This window comes from Pleuronectes platessa, chromosome 7, assembly GCF_947347685.1.
Source record: "Pleuronectes platessa chromosome 7, fPlePla1.1, whole genome shotgun sequence".
NCBI classification, from domain to species: domain Eukaryota; kingdom Metazoa; phylum Chordata; class Actinopteri; order Pleuronectiformes; family Pleuronectidae; genus Pleuronectes; species Pleuronectes platessa.
The window spans coordinates 27,581,680-27,606,257 of record NC_070632.1 but is presented as its reverse complement, the minus strand read 5'-3'; the positions used below and the strand labels follow the sequence as shown (position 1 = coordinate 27,606,257).

Genomic DNA, 24,578 nt, shown 5'->3' with positions numbered 1-24,578 from the left:
CACTGTAGACGTTGACACTGGCGTTTTGCGGGTACCGTTTAAAGAAGCTGCCAGTTGAGGACCTGTGAGGTGTCAATTTCTCAAACTAGAGACTCTAATATACTTGTCGTCTTGCTGAGTTGTGCACCGGGGCCTCCCACTTCTCTTTCTACTCTGGTTAGAGCCCGTTTGTACAACGGTAGTGTATATTATCATAACATAACTTAAATATTGCTTAATATTTCAAAGATGAGGATTTCATATGAGCAAAATACGTCATAATTATTAAAATTATCTAGTAATATTGCAATTTCAATTCATACAAGATCCTTGTGTCACTTACCAATGGAGTAATTTAACGTAACATAATTTTTTACAATATAAGGATGCTATTATGATGATCTTTGCAATTATTAGATGCTTTTCTTTAAATCACGTGATGTGGATAATTAGCTGTTAAGTCGACAGTCAGTTAATTTAGTTTGCTCAGGTAAATGCAAGCTACATATTTTTCATTCATTCTCTTTACCCCAGGATTCACGTAAACATCAGAAATGTCTCTGTTCCCCACAGGGTTTGGAGTTTCAGCTAAGCTTTCATGATCACACACTCTTCATACACAACACACTTGTTAAGTGGGCTTTGATGTTGCTTGTTTGAACACAGCGGAGTGACATTAAGTCATGTTTGTCTCTTGTCCCCTGCAGGTTCATGTGGGCACCTCCCATCAGGAGCAAAGGGTTGTGGGATATCTCACGTGTACACACCTCCATGCCATAGAAGGTACAGTAATATGTTCAGCATTTGTTTAAACTCTCTGTCTCACTTTCTCTGACCAACATTCACACTAATAAATGTCATGTACACAATAACATATACACAGTTTTAGGACCGGAGAACAAAGTGGTTGTGTGTGTGTGTGTGTGTGTTCAGATAGCTAGATAAATGGGTGCATCAAAACCCCGGCTTGCCTCCTCCTGCTGTTCCCATGGTGACTGGCTCAAGCTGTCTAAGGCGTCACAGCCCTATTTAAAGCCTCTGGTCGATGCCTCCCTCATTTTTTTCCAAAGACATGTCTCCCCCCTTTCGCTTGCTATTTAGAGCTACTCCTACTATTCACACATGCCTAAATATAGAAATGCCAGGTCTGTTTCTAAAAATAGATCAAACATAAACCCTTCGGGGGCTGGGGGCTAAGATGCGGAGGAAAAAAGGGGCTTGGTGACCGTTTTTTTGCTGAGAGGAAGAAGTATGTAATGAACAATAATGATGTCTGTATGTGGTAAAACCTTAATCTGACATTACTGCTGTAAACCTGTAAGTCTGTTGTTCTACTCCAGTTCAGTGTAGTTTAGGTGTGTGAAAGTGGGCAGTGTGTCCAGACTTTTTATATGAATGTGTCCATATGCTGTCATAGCAGCTTCTCAGATGTGTAACAGCTTTTGTACCTAGCGTGCTAGTTGTAGCATCATTAGCAGTAGCAGGAAGGATTTAATCTACATTAATTTCAGTGTGTTAATTTCGGTCAATAAAAGATTAATACTTTGCTTATACTAAAGCAAGCTTAGGCTTCTGACCTGGACCATTTTTACAATATACCACTCAACTGAGGTCAAATAGTAACAGAAAGAATGAAATTTTACACTGTCCCTGCAAAATGTTCTTCTCATTATACACTTTACATTTGTTCTATTAAGTCATTTGCTACATGTATGCTACATGTTTTCTGGGTACATCTGTAATAAGCCAATTCGTGAATCTTTTCTTTCTTGTCCTTCTTCCTCTTGACAAATAACTAAACTGTAAAACAAACCCAACATAGTAAGAAGTGATACAGTCATTATTCCATTGTGGGGCACTCTGACAAAAAAAATCGTACTTTATCTAGATCCCTAAATATTCCATGTTAACAAGCATTCATTTTCCAATGAAACTTGTGTTAAAATCCTTATTTTATGGTCATGGTCATGATGCCAGACAAAATCAACAACAGCAGCTCTGCTGTGGGTTTGGCTATACTGGCATTTAGAGAAAGCTACAGGTTCAATGCCACATCACCCGACCCTTAGTGGGCTGGCTTAGGTCATCCCTTTGGAAAATGTCTGTTTATTGTGTACACACTGCAACACCACACAGCGGTTTAAGGATTTACTGAACATACTCTAGAGCAGTGGTTCATAACCTTGGTTCGATCGAGCCCCAGGGGTTTCGGTGAGTCACCCTGAGGGGTTCGGCCATCCCCCCGCCTCCGCGCCTCGCTGCCAGGTCCGACATCGGAGCAGACCGGCAGGGCGCACGGAGGGGGGTGGAAGAGCGGAGAAGGAGAAGGAGGCACCGCCATCACGCCCCCCTGCACTGGACGGTGTTGCTACTGTCAACCGGGGCAAACTGCTGTCAGTGCGCCGCAACAGCGTTGCATTGCTCAGGGTGGGGGCATACCAACATTTTAAAAAAACGGGGTGGACCCACTGTTAGTTTCAAAAAAGTTTCTTCGCCGTGTTAGAGTACAAATATTTAGTTGCTTAGTAAAAATGTTTTACACAAAATAATTCAGCCCACTCGTATTATTTGTGACGTCACGCTCCGCTTGGCCATCATTGGCTGCAGGTGATCAGGCCACATTGCTAAGTTTTGATATCTGTGCTGCAGGGAACTTGGTGCGCTCAGTAGTCGACTTGTGGCTGTTGTGATTATATGTAATTTGTGATGTTCTTTTAATCTTTCAATCCCTTCATACTAACTATGTCGAACAAAAAAAGAAAGTGGTTGGACGAATACGTACAATATGGATTCACGTGTATAAAGGAACGTGATGGGAGTCAGCGTCCTCAATGCATGATTTGCACTGCCAAGTTGAGCAATTCTAGTCTAGCACCGGCAAAACTAAAGGAACACTTCCTAAAGCTGCCTGGAGATGGGAAGTACAAGAACAAAACATTCGCTGAATTCAAGGTGAAGAGAGCCAGATTCGATAAAAAGGCTCCTCTGCCTGTTCTCGGCTTTGTACCCATTGACAAACCGATCCTCACAGCATCGTACGATGTTGCGTCCCTGATCGCAAAGCAGGGCAAACCACACACCATTGGTGAAACACTCGTAAAACCAGCTGTGTTGAAGATGGCGAATATCATGCTGGGAAAAGCTGGTGAAGATAAGTTATCCCAAATTCCTCTTTCAAATGACACAATCAGCTGAAGAATAGAAGACATGAGCGATGAGATCTTGGCTCAAGTAGTTGCAGATCTGATTTCAAGCCCAGCCAAATTCAGCCTCCAACTCGATGAAACCACTGACATTTCCAATCTAAGCCAGCTTGTTGTATTTGTGCGCTATATGAAAGAAGACGTGATAAAGGAAGATTTTTTATTTTGTAAGCCTCTTACAACAACAACCAAGGCAGTCGATGTGAAGAAACTCGTGGATGACATCTTTCAAAGAATATGGTTTCTGCAGTTTGTTCGGACGGAGCTCCAGCCATGCTCGGACAACACTCTGGTTTTGGAGCGCTGATGAAATCCGATGCACAACACATCATTGTTATGCACTGTGTTCTGCACAGGCATGCGTGCGAAATAGTGCTATGAAACACCGCATCTTCAAAGAGCTGTGTAAGGAAATGGACTCGGAATTCGAGGTACTTCTATACCATTCTAACGTTCGGTGGTTATCCCGGGGAAAGGTGCGGAATCGTGTTTTTCCATGCGTGTGGAATTAGCCCAGTTTTTGCGAGAGTATGAACATTGCTTCGAAAATTCTTAGTTCATTCTCATTTTGGCGTACATGGCCGATATTTTCGATGCTCTCAATAATCTCAATCGACAGATGCAGGGCGGTGGAGTCAACATCATCGAAGCGGAAGAAAACCTGGAGGCGTATAAAAAAAGCTACCTTTATGGAAACGACGAACAGAGAATGATAACTTCGCAAACTTTCCCATGCTGGACGACTGTGTAAGTAAGTTCGAAGACGTGTCTGGAATTGGAGACATTTCTGTACCTGGGGAGCTGAAGCAAGTAATTGTCATGCACTTAGATGAGCTCGCAAAGTCTCTCGAAGGATACTTCCTCACCACAGAGTCATATCCAGCATGGGTGAGACAGCCGTTTACGTTTAGTGTTGCGACAGCAGATGTCAACGATGAATACCTCGACGAAATCATTGAACTTCAGCAGAGCGAGCTTCAACAGCAACTCTTCAGAACAACAACGCTCTCAACGTTTTGGTGTCACCAGATCGTACCATACCCTCTTATTGCTAAGAAAGCCCTTGAGATACCCACACTGTTTTTTACAACGTATCTTTGTGAGCAATCCATTTTGAGGATGGTAGACATAAAAACTAAGAAAAGGAAGAGACTTTGTTGCGAAAATGATATGAGAGTGGCACTTGCCAAGGTGAAGCCGCACATTTCTGAACTTGTATCTGAAAGGCAACAGCAAAAGACACATGGATTTGCAGTAAATATTCATTGAGTTATGTTTTTGTGTGAAATTCATGTTTTGTTGGTTTTGTTCTTTGAACACAGTGATTTTGTGTGTAACTGATGCATGGTTCATTTTGTGCACTAATAAAATATATACCTATGTTTTGAAGAAATCCCATTTTATTTTTCCAATCACGAAGGGTTCAGTGAATTCACTGATGAAGCTTGTAGGGTTCAGTACCTCCAATAAGGTTAAGAACCACTGCTCTAGAGGCCATTTTGGAAAAGCTCATTTGCAGAGGGAGAAAAACACTATTTTATTTGGAAAGGAGGACTGCAACAGAGAGAAAAATATGCTTTTAAAGACTTAATGTGAACCTTAATGTGAACATAGTGCCTTGTTGTATCTGTTCCATTAATTCACCCCTTAGACTGAAAATAAAGTCTTACATTAATCCTGATGTATGGAGGTATGAAAGGGTATTGGTTTTTGTGTGAAGAACTAAAAAACTAAATGACCTTGAAACACAAATGAAGCCTCCTTCCAATCAAAGTAAGATACTCAACCAGCTACAGCATTATTTTCATCAAATCAAGCTGAAATCCAATCAGGAGGAAAACAATTGGTCTCCATGTACAGCATTTAAAGGGCAGGGACCATATCCAAAGACCAAGGCCGAAAACACGGACTGCTAAAGTATTTAATAGGTTAACTCCTGTGTGGTGCTGGATCATCAAAATCAATACACCCATTAATGGTCTCTTCTTGGTTAGACATAATAATTAATAGCTGATCTGTGCAATTAAAGATCTATTATTTTAAAGTCTGTAATATAATAAACGGTTTAAAAAAAGATTTGTCTGACATGTATTTCACCATGCATACATACATACTGTATAATGCAAAATATCCCCATTGATATGTAACATTTTGCTGACCATTTGAAGGACAACATCCTGGTTGCATTTTTTTTAACACACACACACACACACACAATATTCACACATCCATAGGTAACTTCAGAGTAAACACACCTCCACGGTCCCCAGCTTTGTCTCTCTCTTAGTAATCCTGTAACACAAAAGAAAAAAGAAAAAGTATTACATTTTACTTTTACTTGAGTTACAGCTGCGAGTAATCAAGCCAAAGCCACCCACTTACCCACCAATATCTTGACACCTCTTTGTTTCTCACACTCTCACCCACCACATCCCTCTATACACACCTTCTCCCTCTATACACACGCTCTCCACTTCCAATTTATCAGATTTCCTGGCAGCAGGGGACAGAGGCAACGCTGCCAATAGCAAAATAGCATAAAAAATGCACTGACATTTATAACAGGGCAAATAAACCTAAATGCCTGTCATCATGTAAGGAAACAGTTCTAGTTTTGTGCAACTGGAAAGTACAGTAATAATACATACAAGATACATGCAAAGAAAGGCATTAGACACCATATAGTGATGCATGGCAGCAGACATTAGGTAACGACAACATCCAATAGTTACCCTCATTATAGCTCTTACTTTGAGACGAATTGTAATTTGTGAATATGGGCTATACAAATACAATTTGATTGATTGATTGATTGATTGACTTTGGTCTCCACCAACTTCTGAGTGAATTATTAACAGAAGCTTATTTAGCTGTAAAAGTGTACTTTCTGAAATTGAAAATAGCTGGTTATCAGTACCAGAGGAATTATATATCTCACAACCTTGGATAGTATCATATCTATTATGTCTTTGACATATCCGCTGGCATCCAAGATACAGATCAGTCAGGTATACATTGTAATGCACAAATACAGTGGCAGGGGGCATTTGTTAAGAGGCTTCCCTTGGTTGCTACTGCCTATCAAGTGACCCTTCTCACCAGGGCCGGTCTTTCCTACAGGCGACATAGGCGGTTGCCTAGGGCGCCACTCAGAGGGGGGCGCCAAAAACTGCGCCAAGCAAAAAAAGGCAGAGTTTTTTGCGCCCCCTTCTATATGTGGTATGGCGCAAAATATTGTATTTAATTACTTTGACAGTATTTTAGGTAGTTTCATTAGAGAAATCAGTAAATGACAGCAGCACTCAGGAGGAACGTTTGTTTGTTGCACCCCGTCCTGTGTCTTTGGGGGTTCCGCCCATCTGCCAGTTGCAGTCTAGATGAGGAAGTGAATGCTCCATGTCTTTATTGCTGCTGCATTCATCCTGTATTCTACAGGTTAGTAGTGGGTGAGAGTCACCTACGTTAGCTCCTGAAGCTTCGCTTGATCACCACGAGCGTCATTGACACGTGTTGATGTTGTTTTGATTGTCTACTTAGACTGGTAAAAACTTAGAAACTCCTCTGGGCAGTGATGGGAGACGCTAGCGCAATAGGTGGGCGGGGCTACATTCGCCTGTATAGGTGTTTATTTTACCTGCGCGTCGTCTTGCAGGCGGGGCGCGATAGTGTATGGTTTACTTTACAGTGTGTAGTTCAGCTCCGACACACACAGACTCTGTAATGCATGTATTGTTATTGTGCCTTATAAAAACCAGTTATAAGCTAATCTTCAATAGGTCTATATTGTAAATGTTTATATTTCTTTATGAGTGATATTAATATGTTTGGAGGAAAGAGAGACCATAATAATTGAATGTATGTTTTATGCACTTTAAAATGCAGTTACGCTCAGAGAAATGCTTGTACTTTAAATTGTGTTTAATTTGAATAAGATGCAGTCTGGATGAGGAACTGAAGGCTTTCTGTCGTTACTGCTGCTGCATTCCTGCTGTATTCTACAGATAAACTTTGTTGCTGTGGTATCAATTTTGGGACTCATAACATATATCTCCAACCAATATTTCGACTTAAAAAAATTAATCTAACATTAGGGTAAAATGAGGCAAAAATCGAGGTACGTACCTCCTTGGTGTTGTCAGAACATGCTATTACATTGAGGCTTATGGTTAGAGTGTGTGTGTCCAAGCAACTTCGACGAAGAAAGAAATAATTTTATAATAAGTTTTCGTGGAAAATCGTTTTGAAAAATATTTTTTTTGGGGGGGCGCCAGGAGCGAAGCTTGCCTAGAGCGCCAAATATGCTAGGGCTGGCCCTGCTTCTCACATTACACATATTATCTGATGATATAGTATGGGTTAATTGGACACAGCTTTTCTGATTGTATGTGTAGATCAGTTCAGGTCATTTTGGGATTGTTCTACTTTGTATTAATTTACTTCTCTCACATTCTCCCTCTCTTTACTTAACATGCACATACACACACTGCAATGTCTATCAGGTGACTCCTCTGTGCGATGTGAGCAGCTGGACATGGTGCTCCGGTGGGGGGCCGAATTTCGTCAGTCCTCATCCAAATCGCCTGAAGGAGAGAAAGTGCTAGAGGACCTGGTGGCCTTTGATGTCATCCTGGGAGACCTCAACTTCGACAACTGCTCCTCGGGTATGCAGCTGTCTCAGCTAAACCTCTTTACTCTAAATTACTTTGAAGCCAATCAGTTCACACAACAATCTGTAAGAGGTTCCATCGTCCAACATCTCTTCCATAACAAGCACCCATTACGTATACGTGATGTAAACTTTAATTCATTAAACATGTGTAGGACCTCTTATAGCTGCATGGGGCCAGGCTTTCCACAGTGCTAAATAATAAGCATATTATTGTAACATTAACATAATTGTTTTTTCCCACAGTTACATTGCAATATGTTCATGTTGTAGTTGCAGAATTAATATCACAGTTACATAATAATAAGCCATTATCTTTCTTTCTACCTACTTTAAATATGATTGATGTTAATCTACTGAAACTCCCACCTCATATTTCATGTTCTCACAGGGTACATGTACTTATTAAGCCTTGTTCCCATCAGTTTGATCTCATTTCATTTCAAGTGTCTTGCATCAAAAGGTGTATGATGTTTGCAGCTACACAACCTTTAGCACTCATCAAAACAAACTCCACAGACCTTCACTGTGCATCACAGGAGGCGTCACAGTATGGAAGCCAGACAGGAGGCATGTGGATTTACAATTGTGTGTGTGTGTTTTCCAGAGGACAAGATGGAGCAGCAGCACGCACTTTTTACCCAATACAAGGACCCATGTCGCCTGGGGCCAGGGGAGGACAAACCATGGGCTCTGGGTAACAACGCGCACCCAAACGCACACACGCACAGCCATACATAGGGACACACTATGACATCACACACACTAGCTTATCGTGCAAATAAATATGCATTTAGAGACGAAAATATTCAACAACACCACAAACTCATCCTTAAATGAGTTATGCTACTGCATTATGACATGAATGTGTTTCGGTACATATGCATTCAAAGAGACATAACCTCCCTGGCCCAAGAAATCTGGTGATATATACAGGACATGTAGAGCAGAGCATATAATCTGGCTCTGTCTGGCTTAAACAGGCTTCACCCACTGTGTGATTTAAAATACACCCAGTAGCCTACAGCGTGTGATACATGGGCATTAGTGACGTAGGGACTGAGGGGTTTTGGTCTGGATTATTTCGGCCAGCGGTATTTTAGGCACACGTGTGGGCACGACAGATTGAAAGGGCTCGTTTAGAGGAGGGCGTGTTTATTTGGAAAGGCACATTGTGCCAGAGGAGCCAGAGGAGCACAGCCCGTTAGGCCGCTTTTACAGGAAGGGAAGAGGGAGAGCGGGGGAAGAATAGAATAATGAATCATTAACAGAAAAAGGGAGGAAGGATGATCCCATTTCATAAAGATTATGCAAAGGGAATGTCAGGATTGAAGAGGACAGAGAAACAGGGCTCATGTAGGAAAACTGTCTTTTATCGACTCTTTCCCAAATGAGCTGAAGGTAGCAGACAGGCAGCAGCCACTCTGTGCTTCATTGAGTATGACACCTCACCATATTTGTTTCAGTGATCTTAAACTTGCTTTTACATGTGTGAAAAGTGCTAGCTGCACATCATACGCTTACTTTTACTAAGAGCTGCCAAAACCTGTGAATAGACTGGAGTAACACTGGAGTGCTGCTTTCTCCATATGGCCCATTTTAAACACGCTTGAACATTGGCCTCACATCCTTGTTGTGTCTGAGTGCTCGTCTCTCTCTGGCTCTTATATTTCACTGAATGATGACAGTGGATTGTGGTCTGAGGACCATGAAGGCTGAGAAAAAGGCTGCTCTCAGAATAAAGTGCTGACTCCTCCTTTGCCACATCAAATAGCCATGTTGCACTTAAAGAGCATTAACATATTATTTTACAATACATTACAAGACATATCATTAAGCTAACGCTTTTATCCAAAGCGACTTACAATAAATGCATTATATATATATATATATATATATATATATATATATATAAATATCTATTATATATTTGCTCGTCACCAGTAGGAGGAGGATTGTAAAGTGTACACTGGATCAATAAGCATGCTACTGAAAAGAACGTTGGAAATATTTGCAGAAACTTTTAAATGGAGACTGCCAGTGACCCAGACCGCAAAGAGCACTTTCACATTAGCAAAAACAGTACTTTCTGAGCTGCTTTTACTACATCCTTTACTCATATAGAGTGTGTAGGTGCAATAGGACAATATATTCTATCGACGTACAAACTGCAAACACAGCTTTTTACATGCTCGTGCAATCATAATGTTTACCACTTTACCAATTAACATGTATATACAGACCACTTCTTTACCACTTTACCAAATAACATGTATATACAGACCACTTCTTTAGTGAAAGGTGTATATTTAGTACATATTATGCATTTTTTATAACATATATTTTTTTGCTTTTAATTATCTTGTCGACTTCCCTTTGACTTGCCTACATAGTAATGTGTGACTATTCCAACAGGTACTCTACTGGATACCAGTGGCCTTTATGACGATGAGGTCAGCTCACCTGAAAGTTTACAAAAGTAAGTCACGCACACATACGTGTTATGATTAATTTTGTGTTTCTCATTCAGGAGGACATTACAGTGATTTATATTGATTTCCTCGACAGTCACTCTAACCATAAGTTAACCTAACCTTAAAACATGTATTCACCTTAAAACTTCACCTTGAGGAAGAAGAAGAAATACCCATAATGAGACTGTGTAGGCAACAACATGAGTAAAACCTAATGCAGCTAAAGTTGTGGAGTAGAGATGAAATAGTGTGTGTGTGTGTGTGTATGAGCAAAGAGAGACAAAAGGATGTAGTGATTATACTGTTGTCATAATAAATATATGACGTTATTGTATATATGTTACCGAAAGATGTATTCCTGTATGATTAGGTTTCCACTATGTCCTGCTTGTATACACAGGTCCCACTCACATGTCATAACCTATTAACAATAGTTCAGAATGTGTCTCTAGGATGGCTATGACGTTACTGATAAGGCTCACAGCCATAACATGCAGTGTCTCATGGTCACTTGGTCTCTCTCAGGGGGACGGAGGTCAGAAGGATCTACAGCATAAGTCTATACTATGTTATGATATCTGGCTGTTAATGTCCCCTGTAAAGCCTTCAGACACACACAGTGTTAACTGCTGCTTATCTCAATAAATTACATCTGCTCTTCCAGCAGCTCTCTAGATTCTCCATCACCGTAGCCTGATTCCTCTGATTCATTATTTATCAGCCAGAAGATGCTTCCACAGTTCCTGTTCTACCGCAGGTTTGATAAACTGTTTCGGACATGGGCATGCAAGAGTCGCACTCGTCCAATCAGTACCTTTCAGTGGAAATGATGTGGGAAGCCAAACACAAGAATGTAACAGCGCACTCTAAAGGAGAAACAGGCAGCAGCACAATCATTAGCAGTTTTCCGTTTTAGCAGGTTCATAGAAACCAGGAAAAGATAGAGATAACACTTTAATTTAACAATGTAATTTGACTACAATTTCTATGATGGATTTAAAATAAAAGTGACCTTTTTTGGACGTGAGTTTTGCTTCCTTGACTTTTCCTGTATTTGGAGTTTGACCAAATATATTCAAGGCTACAGTCTATGTCCTCCTTTGTATCTGTCTGTTTCTCTGTCCAAACTTCACTACATATTCTGATGCTTCCCCTGCACTGTGTGTCCATCAGAGTGATGGAGAACGAGGACGGGAGGAAGGAGTACTTGGTGTTCCCCCCCAGTAAGAGCCAGTGTCCCGCCAGCAGTCAGAAGGGGAGGAAGATCCCACTGAAGGGCAATGGACGCCGGATTGACTACATTCTCTACAGCGATGAGGGCCTACAGCAGGACTGGAAACTGGTACGGTTAAGGAGCAAACGTTTTAGAGGATAAAGGTGCAATAGATATTTAGTACTTTTATTACTGTCAACAGATCCTGTAAAAAAAGATCAAAACCAACAATGGTGAAATCTGAGCATCCAAAACTGGATATATTATATTCTTCCGTGCCAAAGAGCTCCATTGTCCATGCTACAGTGCATTCAGATGGTAAATGTTGTTATGTTGCAGCCTAATGCTAAAAAATAGCACATAATATAGATATCTTTATATGTTCTCTCAGCTTACAATTAAGAGCAAAAACCTACCAACACATGAGTCACATGAAATATTGGTGGAAATTAAACTTTCTCATTACTCAGGAAATCGTTTGAAAGATAAAGAGATTTTTAAAAGATTTAAAACCTCAAAAAAACATGTTGGAAGGAATGAGGGAAATAGTGTTGTTGGAAAACCAAATCACATGATATACACTGAACATCTCTCTGTCTGTTCTGACTCTTTCAAACCACAGCCACTTGATGCCACCTTGTGCCAGAATGTAGTAACTGTAATATCATTTCACTTTACACTGACAGTGAAATGTATCTGTTGACTGACTATTGTTGTTTTCCTTATTGCCTTATTCAGCATCCTTTCTTAAGAAGAAATTACTTCTTAAAACCCACTTAAGCAGTTTTTACTTAAATTCAACATTCACCAATGTTTTCTTATCTGGAATCTGTTCTTATGTAAGAACAGACTCTACGCACACTAAAGAGCAATCTAACGCACTCTTGATAACTGAAATGCTTGTGTAAAATACTCAATTTTTTTCTTTTAATTCTACAGTTGTAGAATAATATTTAAATTACCATAATATTTTATAATTTTTTTCTCGTTTTTATGGTATTTTATGTTCACTGCTGTCCCTGTCCTCGGAACCAGTCCCATAAAGAAATATTTTTTTCTAATTTGCTGTAGGAGAACTTGCCTGGACTGCACAGATGTGATCTCAGTCCCATCCAGCAAGAACAAATGGAGGGTAGCACTGACAATTGCAGGCTATATCATAATCTTGACGTCTACAATAAATTTTCAAGAGATTCTTGTTTTACTCACCTTGGAAGGAAGCATCCAATGGAACTTGCACACAGTGTGATACTCAGATCAGTACAACCTGACAGTCAGAAACATAAAAAATCATTGACAGGTGCATTAAAGAGCAGTGAGGAAATAATGCTGCCTTAAGATAAACATACAGTGTTTATAAAACTGTGGATTTAAGACAATGATGCACATTATCATTTTGAGAGTAGTTTTCGAAAAAATATAATTGTCTGGAAAATAATTGTCTGGAAATCCTTAACAATATATTTCAATATTGAGGTCTCGATTCTGAAGCAATATTTAGTTTTAAAGATTTATGTGATTTTTGGAAGAGCGCCCATCCTTAGGTAAACCTTTACTTTAACCCCTTTCCATTGATGATTTGATGATAAGGGTTCGTTTCTCTTTCCCCTACAGGATATCGAGGAGTTCAGCTTTGTCACCCAGTTGGCTGGCCTCACCGACCACCTGTCTGTGGCTATGAGATTAGCTGTTTCAACTGGGGAGGAGGAGCCATAGATTGACCAACCGAGCTTTTCTAAAATACTGCCATGGAGGAACGACGGGCGTCCAGGAAAAGAAGAAAGAATTAAGAGTTTACGGATATGGAGCTTCTTGAGAGAACAATGGAAAGTGTAATGAAGGAATGAGTGAGCAGAGGAGTGCTTGGATGAAGTGAGAATCAGAAGGTAGACAAGAGTGAGCAGTAATTGTATATGAAAGGAAAAATCTCTGGACTTAGTTTAGAAAGCCAGAAAGATGTTCATCACACAGACACACACACACACCACAAGTAATCAAGACTTGACTTGACTGTTGAATATCGCCTGGCGTCTCCGTTCCTCTCCTCCAACACTCCCTTTTGACCTTAGAGAGTTTTATTTACAGTGAATTGTTTATGTAGCTATTTTACACTCTCTCCTTTATTTGATCTGTTTCAGTTGTAGTGTAAGTATTATTTTATTTGTTATGACTCTACCTTCAGGGACAGTTGGATCCTCCTTTACTGACTATGTAAAAAGAGGAAAACAAATGATTTAAGTGATGAGAGTGTACAGCAGCTGACTGGCCTTTACACTTACCATCTGTGTCCATGTGTTCTGCTGTCAGTCATTCACCTTACTGCTCCCTTGTCATTCCCAGGAACCTCAACAAGTGTCTTTTTTTCTTGTAACTAAAACTAGTGTTTCTAAAAGCAGAAAAATAATATAACATTTCTATTGTCGCCACATTACTTTTTATAGTAAGTTTAATGCCTGTTTAATACGATATTGTATGTTTCTCACGAAAGGTATTGTTTAATGGGATGAAACTGAAGGAGAAAGTTGTTTGATGCAACGCTTATAGCATGTTTTTTCAGCCATGATTGGTGACAATTTAAAAAGTAAAGGAAATTTTTGGTATGATAGTTTGAACTGAGCATTTGCTGATGCATGAAGGAAACGGTATCAGTTTACAACATTAATATAGAGACTTGATACTTGCTTGCATACGTCTGGATGCCTGACAAGTCGGGAAGGATTTTGCCCTGAAACATACACTAACGGTATGCCAGAGTGGCGTCTGTGCATGTGAGACTGGACCCTGTTGATGTAACTTACAAAGACAGAAACACAACTACACACATCAGAGGATTATGTAACACAGCCTCTGCTGGCTGTGTTTGGGGTGCTCAAATAACAACTTCAAAATGTCTACAACCGTTGATATTGTCAGTCCAACAAACTATTGTATCTATCTTGTTAGTAAGCCATCGTGGTGCTGTAAGCACATCTGATCTGTGCACTTGCTAATTTATAGCATGCAGCCCAGATTTTTTGTATGACCACAGCCATATTGGCTAGTGGGAAAAACCTCATGACACAGAACCCCCTTGAAGACCTAAAGGCTGCACATATACTGTATAATTTATAGTAAATAACATGTTTACACATTTTATTAAGTTCCAATCAAGACCAAGACTAGCCCACCAACCAATATACAGAATCCATGTGGTGAGTGTGGCAAATAGTCAAATCAAAGTAAAAAAATATTGCAAGTTCTTCACATTTATTCAGCCTTTAGTATTCTGCTCCTATCACCTATTCACACACTACTTCTGCTGCTGGTTGGACATCAATGTGATCTAAAGAAGAATGCACACAAATCCAGAGATTACAACCTTTGGAGTATTGTAGTTCATAAAAATACTGTTGCACTATTTCATTAGCATTTACTCCCAATCTTTAACAGAGCCACCAGTCCATAGATTTTAACCGGAGCTGAAATGTTGTTTAGAGCAGTTGAATCAGTGTAATTGTTAAGAGACTTGTTTACATAAACTTTCCTTGTGTCCCCTGTAGACCCACTAGCTCAGGTGCTCCCATTGAACATTAGGTTAAATTTGGAAAAAGGCCCAGACCTAAATTATCAGACATCTTTAATGAGATATGGCCATATCTTTGCTTAGAGAGAATATTGTTATTGTTATTGAATATTGTGCTTTATACAACAACAATTTTTACGAAAGTTTGCTTTAGCCAATACAAATTACTGGTCATACAAGACCAATAATGTTGATGCAGAAAAAACACAAACAAGTAAGGGTGTTTTTTATTGATGAATTTTCCTTTTCATTTGTAACAGGAAGTCAAGTTTTTTTTTCTTCTTCTAAATCCTCCTATTAAAGCTATTAAAAAAAGAGTTGGTTTTTGTGATGGAATCCTTCCTATCGATCAATATTATTCATGATAACATGCAGGAAACTGCAGATCAATGATCTAGTGTACTGGGAACACCAGGATCATGTTGGTCAATGTTGTCATCAGTCAAACATGGGACAACTACCAAAGTCAGGCTGTGTATTTCTTTTAAAGATGCTATTGCTACGTAGTCAATTAAATTGTGTTAAGCAGGAACGATGCAAATTCAGCATCAAATCTAACATTCATTTGCCAAGGGCTGTCTATAGAAAGCATCACCAATGTTGACTCTTGATTTGCTGCTATTTTTATCAATTATTTTGTCTACTAAAGTTAGCATGCTAACATGCTAGCCCTGGCCCAGGTCATCTGCTTTGTGATAGTACGTCACTGTAGTGTCCAGCCTGCTCTGAAGAAGTAGGGCTGCTCGGAGGACACTTTCCAACATCTTGTCCTGTAAATGCAATGATGGCTGTACCTCGTGGCAAGTAGACAGCGGTTAGTGCTAACATTAGCACCTTTATATGACGTGTGTAAAAAATGACCTCTGTAGAAGTCTGGTTTTTTAATAAAACATGGATTACAGTAACAGTTAAAGATTTCAGATACAGTTTGATTTCCATGGTTAACATTTTTAACAGCAATAAAACACCTGTTACTTGGCACCAGGAGTAAGTTTCAACATTGTGTTTTTCAATACAAATGTGCTAACTGATTTTTCTCCGAACACACTGTGGTGAAAGGTAACACAGTATGGGCAGTAGGGTGAAACCCTTGTGTGTTTGTGTGTGTTTCTTTATCCATAGTTACGAGCGCTGGGGTTAGAATTAGGGTTAGGCACTTAGCTTTGATGGTTAGGGTAAGGGGCTAGGGAATGCATTATGTCAATATACTTGAGTAAATACACTATCGTCCACAGTGAGTTATAGAAAGTTGCTACAGATTCTCTTAAAGGGGACATATTATGAAAATTCCACTTTTGTAGTGCTTCTACACATTAATTTGGGTATCTGGCATGTCTACCGTCCCAAAAACCCGAGAAAAAAAACAACTCCCGCGATTTGTTGTGGTTCCTCTATATCAGAAACGATACACTAGTGTGCGTCGAATGGGATTACGACCGAAATAAACGTCATAGTCACACCATGCCCATGTAGGGAGTCTCGCTACATGGCCTTGGATGAGCGAGCTAACGCTAGCCGGGCTCCAACGGCACGGTTAGCTCGCTAGCTAGGCTAGGGGAGCCCGGCTCCCCGGCTAGCGTTAGCTTGCTGCTGCTACCCGTCAGACAATTAAGTGGCCGCATTAACAAGGGACCCCCGGGACCCCTCTAAACGTTGACTCATCAGTGTGGAAGGATGCTGCTGCTGCGCCAGCTCAAGCTCCCACTGCTCCCACTGCGGGGCTGCGCTGGGGAGCTGGGGCTCTCGCAGCCAGGCTCACCGGGGGTGAGGGGGGCGGGGCACTCAAAACAGGTCAATCTGAGGAGGGCTGTTTTAGACAGGGTAAAAAGGGTGCTGTTTTAAATGATCCTTGTGGTATTTTGACTAAAATATGTTACAGACATTTCATTAAGACCCCAAGGAACCATATGAACTGTGGTAAAATGGGCATAATATGTCCCCTTTAAGTTTTGTTTGTTGTGGATGTTCGTGGTGAGTCCTATTGCCCAAATACAGGAAGTCTACAGATGGTGGGATCATGACATTTTTGTCAGCTACAAATCCGATTCATGAAAGGAGGAAATCAGAACCCAGCAGATGGGCTTCATCCTTTTTTTGTCACTTAAAAGTAGTTCTGTTTTGGTTTCACCAACATTGTGATAACTCTCTTTAGCTACTAAATGCTACTTTATTTTATCTTGCTTTTAACTAATTATTAGTGTCTGCTGTTTGATACTAGATGTTTCTAAAATCTTTTTCGCTGCCCTTTGCTGTTTGGGAGTGAGCTGATGAGAGCAGTCACATTGATCCAGGAGAGTGGAGTTGTTGGTGCTTAAACAAGAAATACTTCACTGAAAGGCATTAAAAAACTCTGCAGAGCTCAGGATAACTACAGACACCCATCATTAATAGTTACTCAACAGTCATTGTTCAAAGAGAAAATGTTGACTATCGGCTTCACACATTAAACAAACAGGGCTCTCCTGGTCAAAGTCCTGCATTTTGTTGATCCGTCACCTGATTTCGTCCTTATGCTGCTAAAGGCCTAGACTGCATGGGGAACTCCCATCATGCACTGAGCACTTCTCTCCTTCTTTCTGTTGAAACTCCCATAGTCTCACTCTCTCTCTCTCTTTTGCTCTTTCTCTCCCTTCTTTCTGTTGAAACTCTCATAGTCTAACTTTCTCTCTCTCTCTCTCTCTCTCTCTCTCGAATTGAATTGAATTGTTGCTGCCATCATTAATAACTCTTATTGTTTTCATTATAACTAGTCAGAGATGATACCTGATCGTGCACAACAGTTCCTGGTCTCTTTCTTCCTCTCTCTCCCCCTTTCCTCCCTATTCCCCCATATCTCTCTTTTACTTATTTTCCCTCTTTTCCACCCATCTCTCCTCTCCTCCACATTTTCCCCTGCTCACCCCAACAGGTCAAGGCAGGTTGCTGCCCACATTGATTCTGGTACTGTTGGGGTTTCTCCCAGTTATTGAGGGAGTTTTTTCTCTCCACAGTCGCCAAAGTACTGCTCATTCTGGGATATGTTGGGTTTCTCTACACTTTTTAAGCTCTTGACTTTCTATGTAAAGTGCTGTGAAATAATGTATTTTATGTAATGTAATTGAATAGTAGGCTAGTAGCTAGACAGACCAAAATAACTGTGAACTTAATGCAAGTACAAATTATTTAGTCTGTGTAGGCTGTGTGCCTTTTCATTTCACTCAAATGAAAGGCATTAGAGAGGCATGTGTGTCACTTGGTTTCCCCTTTTTTCAAAAAGGTGGTATTTGAATACAACACTGAGTTCGAGACAAATAACAGCTCATTTGTCTCGCTTAAAGGACAGCGAATGAAGAAGTGAAACACACTGTCCTTCTGCTTTTGATGAACAGGGGGAAAGAGGACCACTGAAAATGTGACATGCAGTAGTCTACAGTGTCAGAATGAAAACCCCTACAAGGAAACTGGTCAGATGAGTCATGCATGCATATGATAAACAAACAAATCACTGCAGTGGAACCATGTCAAAAGTTTTTCTAAGTATACAAATATTTCCCATTGTAGCCAGTGGTGGGGTATTTTATGGATTCCTCTGAAATTTGATAACCTTTTTGTCTCAGGGAGTCTCTAGTGACAAGTGCTTTCAAATCAGATCATGTTCACTGTTGTAACAAGAAGAGTCCATCTGAACACACCCAATTCACAACCTCCAGATTTTCTAAACTTTTTTTCACCAGTTTTTGAATTGTGACGTGTTTGCTGACATTGTGGGAGAGGCCATGGAAGTTCTTTTTTAATTTGATAATAAATTGATATACTATTTAAGTCATGCATTTTTCTTTGCCCCATTTTTTTATGACATTATTAGTCTCTGTGGTGGGTAGACACTATTTTATCAACCTGCAAGCCATACGTACAATATTCTAGAGTCTAGAATCTAGACTCTCCTCATGGTAAACACAAGCTCACAAGTTCCATTTGAAGGCAGCATATCAGTCAACTCTGTAGCTCAGTCCTACAGAGCTCTGTAACGTCTGTCAGCTCTATGGATTTGTTCGATTGCTTCAATTAAGTGTCACCATGCTCATCGATTTTAGCAGCAGGCTGTTAGAAAAATGCTTTAAAAACCAGGGACTATACTGCACACTGGCGGCCCAGCGCCCCCAACCTTGGAGCCCATTGCCTATCATCTGATGATGAATAACTCTCTCCAATATTTTGGAACTGACCCAAGTGTGTTTTAGGTCCATACATTTTGACTAATGTCTATTATGCTTTATCATATGCAGATGAATGCAGATGAATTTAGAAGCCAATCGCAGACATGTGTTGGTCAATGTGATCCATCTCTTTTACTCTCCCCAAGCACTGTTTAGCTGAGCGCGATTAAAAACTCCCGAAAATTTTAAACAGAACATGGTTAAAGTAGGTTACCCAGCACCAAACAGCAGAGAGACAGTGGTAGCTATCAGTGAGCACTGTGGAGGTTTGTTTTCATGTGAATTTTCATTTTATTGTGAACTATCTCTTTAATGTAGAAATAGTATTAATGTAGACATAGTAAATAATAAATGTTTCTTATTGATAGTATTGATGTAGACACAGTATTTGTTCCGAAATTTTTTACGATCCTCACATTACTGTATATGCCATCATATATTATGTATAGTGTATATTACATTGTATCTGTACAGGAGAATAGAGCCTGTATAAATTCCACAGATACTCCCTACTCTCTCTAAGCAGTACCCAAGGTCAGGTTGTAGATTAAGGGCCAACCCCAGTACATTGTACTGTCTACGTTGAAGGACTTTCATATCTAATTCAGATGCACCAGACAGAGAGACACCAACTTTAAGTCTTTTGCGTATTTCACCAGTGACAAGATGTAATGACACAATGTGATCTAGGAATTGATACTTTAGGCCTAACTATCCAATAGGATGCAAACACAAAGAGTGACAGCAATTCAAGCCAGTCATGGATGTGCTGTTAGAATGGGTGATGCATGTAGAAGAAGATGTATGGGGATGCTGTGGGAGACATCTTCAGACCTGGGGCTGACAATTGCTCATGTTACTCTGTTAGCGTTTGAATATTGTTTCACCTTCTGTTCTCCTTGATGCATCAAGTCTACATCAAAACCTTCTGCATAAAACATCAGCTGCTGCCTGAGTTCTCCTTTCACCAACTTCCGGACAAGTTCCGTAACAGTATTAATGTAGACACAGTTTAAAGGTTGACATAGCTTTAATGACTGTATATGTGAATTAACAGTCACAATTTATATTTGTCACAAATGTCAGAAATTAGTTTTTATATTCGCTGGGTGGCAAGGGAGATCATGTTTCTAAGTTAAGAAACTTAAAGTGATTTAGATTGTGGGTTGTATTCTTTGAAATTGAATGTTTTATTGTAATTTTAAATCCTAGCTTACGGGAGTTCAATAGAAAGTAAATGAAGGACCTTTATTTACCTGGTGACCCCTCAGGTGTGTCTTGAGACCCCAAGAGAAGTCTTGATCCTCAAGCTGGGAAACAATGAAACAGGGAAAGTCCAAACGGACGAGATGAAATCTCCCTCCCAGTGTTTATGGTATGATAGGCATTGTTGTGAAGTTTCCTGCGAATACCCTCAGAAATCCCCAAACTGCTTTTACTGTTGCATAGTTAAATTCATTTGAATTCATAAGAGTTTAATTGAATTCCAATCACATCCTGCCCTCTATTTGTCACTTTAATAATTGTTTCAGGAACCCTGTGGTTTACACTGAGCTACTGCAGAAAGCAACCCACATACATCACACGTATCAACGAAAAGCTCTGTGAGGTCAGAGTGAGAGTATTGACATGTGACATGTAAGTGGTGATACTTCTTCTTTTCTCCTATTGATCATAGGTCATAGTAATTTTTTAGGGAACTAAGATTAACTTTCATCCCACACATGCACACACAAGAAGGCCTACACATGAAACTGCTGGTAAATCCCTTGAGCCAAAGGTTAAGCCGACACGTCATTGTTAAGTCCCTCCACGGAGTCCCGGGTCTTTCCCGTCGACGCTGCTCAGCTCTATAAATGTGGAAGCTGATGGAGTGGAGGACAACACAGTTTAACAGCTCAACTCGGACGTTCACCTAGTACTAGACTCTAAAGAGAACACACACGTTTCAAGATGGCTGCTGCTCGTCTGTGTCTGTCGGTGTTGGTGCTGATGCTGGCTGCCATTACTCTGAGCGAAGGTAAGGACAAGCTTAATTGATAACACTGTGTTCGATCAGTGAGTGAGCGAGATGTGAATAACTGTACTCTTCTTTGAAATGCTACGACTGCAGTCATCTATGATTCAGTCTGTTTCATTATTTGTGGAGGCGATGTGTATTAGAAGTGAATCTGTCAGCAGCACTGGTAAAAAATATATATTTTTAAAATAGAAATGAAACAAGGAAACCGATAACTTCCCATAAGAAGGAAGTAGATTAAAAAATATGATTATCTATTTTTACTTGTAGCATAGTTATTATATGAACATATTTTAAAGCTTCCTACACACTTCAAAGCTTCACATGGTAGTTTGACATCTCGCTGGTGGCTCTGGTTGTGAGTTACAGGACATTAAAGCTTCACGGATCAGTATTTTGAAACAAACACTGCATCGAATGACTGTTAGCAGCTAAAAGAGATCTCTGTTGAGCTGCTTTCCGACATACACTGAACTCCGGAGATACTCCGAACTTTCCCTGCAGGGGATGCATGTGTGAACAAAAAATGTCAGAGTGAGAGCCTCTGGAGTTTCTGAGAACTTCTCCGTGTTGCTCTCCAGTATAAATTCCACAGAGAGTCAAGAGGTTTCTCACATGTAACAAAGAAAACCAATATCTCAAGATGAAAAAGCCACACGAGTAGAACACGAAAATGTCAAAAGATTTAGCTGTGATAAGAGCTGATGCCAGTGTTGATGTCCCTAAAAACATGTGATCTCTGTAGTAGTATAAAACAGTACATCCTGCCTCTGTCTGCTGCACCACCCCTCACCTAAATTCTCCAAAAAATGTGTTGCTGATGTGAACGCTTCTGAGTGGAGAATCTCTCAAGCTAAGCTCTGATTAGCCCATTTTGGCCTTATTGTTTTTGTCTCTGGTGCTTCACTGTTCAGAGTCATCCTCAACATTTGCCTCAGCCTCATTTCTAGCAGCAGCGGGCTGCTGTCTTTGAAGAACGAGACTCAGATAAACTGACTGACTAACTGTCAGGCACCGAACAGCAGACAGGCTAACAGAATAGAGTTCCCTTGGACCAAATCAGAGGAGAAACGAGTGTGAATATTGGACTCAAATGCATACAAATTATTCCGAATGAATGACAATGTCGCAGTGTGTCTGCTCAATGTGTGAATATACAATTGTTTGCCAACACATTAGCCGTAGCAACAATTTGTATCTAGTTCTGCTGCACCTTGCTCGTCAGGCTTCAGCACTGCATACACTAGTTGTATCAGAGAAGATCAGCTCTAAAATATATAAAACGTTTAAAAAAAACTAAGTTCTTTCCTAAACAGAACAATCCCTTATTTCATCTCAAGCTGAGTTACATATGTCAAAGACCTTTTCAATATCATAATGGAACAACTGAGAAGTGACACACTCTCTGCACGGATAAAAATAAAGTCATTAGGTCTGGTGTCACGTTGGCCAACAGGAAATTAAAAAGGGAACAAAAGGAGGAACGAACCGGCAATGTTTGTAAGATTGTTGTAAGTTGGTTAGTTGTTTGTTCATAGATGATTGTTTGCAGGTCTGCGTGGTTCTGGCCCAAAAAAGTGCTGCTTTCGCTTCATCAAGAACCAGCCTGAGGTCAGCGTGGTCGGATACAGGAAGACTAGCCAGCGGTGTTCCAAACCGGCCGTCTTGTAAGGAGAAAGAAAAATGGAGCATTAACATTATTGCATCTAAACATGAATGCACTAAACCTGACTGTGTTGTTGGTCTGTGTGTTTGTGTGATTCAGGTTGGAGACAGAGAACGGCCGTGAGCTGTGTGCCAGACCATCAGACCTATGGGTGAAAGAGATCATCAACAACCTGAACGCCAAACCCAAGCCAGGACAGGCATCCAACCTGTAGCCATGGCAACCAATCCAACCAAAAGAGTCGTCTGTGAACAAAATCTTGATGTGATTTGATGCTGCAACTTTTCAAACCTTAACTTTTAAACTAAGTGTTGTTTTATCCATATATAGTATTTCACTATCTCCACCATGAGGTCTTAACTACATGCCAACAGTATATACTGCTAATATTATATTACATAGTCTTGAATAAAATGTGCTAGGATGAGATCCAGTTATGCTATACATAAAATGTAAACATAACATGTTAAACTGTGATCTAATGCTGTCGTTTGAACGGAGTCACACAAAGTCCATTCACTTTGAAAGACCAATGTGTTGCAACTCTACATGGTGTCATCAGTTGACTAAGCTACAGACCAAACCACTTTCTACACTGAACCATTGTGAGCTCTTTGACTTGTTTTGTATGAAGTGATGCTGTGGTTTTTTAAGTCGTGGTTTGACTCAAGGTACTTGTACAGATAAGTAACCCATTCTGACAAGAAAACAATAATTTATTTCTTTTGTGTTTATGCTTCAAATTTGATTATTTTGTACAACCCCAAATCAGAATCTTAAATTAAAACTGAAAACAATTATTTATAAATGATCTTTTACCTGTATTACAATACAAACAATATAAAGTCACATTACTTGTTGTTTGACCTCATGAATTGAGTTGCTTTTTCTAAATAAACACTTATACAATTTTGAATCTTGCAACATTTTCTAAAAAAGTTGGGACGGTAAAGCATTTACCACTTTGTAATGTTTTTATTCCTTTTCACAACACTTTACATGTTTAGGGACTCAAGAAACCAAGTGATGAAGCATTTCAGGGATAATTTTGTCCCATTCTTCCTGTAAACAAGTCTTAAGGTGTGCAACAGTACGGGGTCTCCGTTGTTGTTTTTTGTGTTTTGAAATGCGCCACATATTCTCCATTATGGTCATGTCAGGACTGCATGCCGCCCGTCTAGCACCTGCTTCTTCCACAGCCATACCTTTGTAATGTGTGCACAATGTGGTTTTGCATTATCTTATGCATGGATGTCTCTGGAAAAGATTTCATCTTGAATGCAGCAGATGCTGCTCCAAAATCTCCACGTACTTTTCAGCATTAATTGTGCCATCACAGAAGTGTAAGTTAACCTTTAACAAGGGCACTGACACAACACCATACCATGACTCTTGCTTTTGGACTTGTTGCTGGTAACAGTCTGCATGGTCCTTTTCATCTTTAGTCTGGAGTACACAGCATCCATTTCTTCCAAAATGACCTGAAATGACCTGACTCATCTGACAACTGTGCACGTTTCCACTGTGTTATGGTCCATCCCAGATGCCTTCGAGCCCAGAGAAGTCGACGGCGCTTCTGGACACGGTTAACATAAGGCT

At 40.1% G+C, this 24,578-nt stretch overlaps 2 protein-coding genes across 2 annotated transcripts in view; both read left to right on the top strand.

Moving 5' to 3' along the window:
- smpd3 (sphingomyelin phosphodiesterase 3) overlaps positions 1 to 15,544 on the top strand; it is a 34,280-nt gene extending 18,736 nt beyond the window's left edge. Inside the window, exons 4-9 of the mRNA XM_053427904.1 lie at positions 687 to 762; positions 7,682 to 7,843; positions 8,456 to 8,545; positions 10,264 to 10,327; positions 11,496 to 11,664; positions 13,150 to 15,544. Coding sequence (XP_053283879.1) covers positions 687 to 762; positions 7,682 to 7,843; positions 8,456 to 8,545; positions 10,264 to 10,327; positions 11,496 to 11,664; positions 13,150 to 13,251 — 663 coding nt within the window. The 3' untranslated portion in view covers positions 13,252 to 15,544. The remainder of the gene's footprint in view (positions 1 to 686; positions 763 to 7,681; positions 7,844 to 8,455; positions 8,546 to 10,263; positions 10,328 to 11,495; positions 11,665 to 13,149) is intronic.
- A 5,514-nt stretch (positions 15,545 to 21,058) lies between these two features.
- LOC128444255 (C-C motif chemokine 4) lies at positions 21,059 to 23,895 on the top strand. The gene is made up of 3 exons (XM_053426616.1): positions 21,059 to 21,313; positions 22,866 to 22,980; positions 23,079 to 23,895. Exons 1-3 carry the CDS (start codon positions 21,247 to 21,249, stop codon positions 23,191 to 23,193), a joined length of 297 nt encoding a protein of 98 aa, XP_053282591.1. The 5' UTR covers positions 21,059 to 21,246; the 3' UTR covers positions 23,194 to 23,895.
- Positions 23,896 to 24,578: the final 683 nt, after the last annotated feature.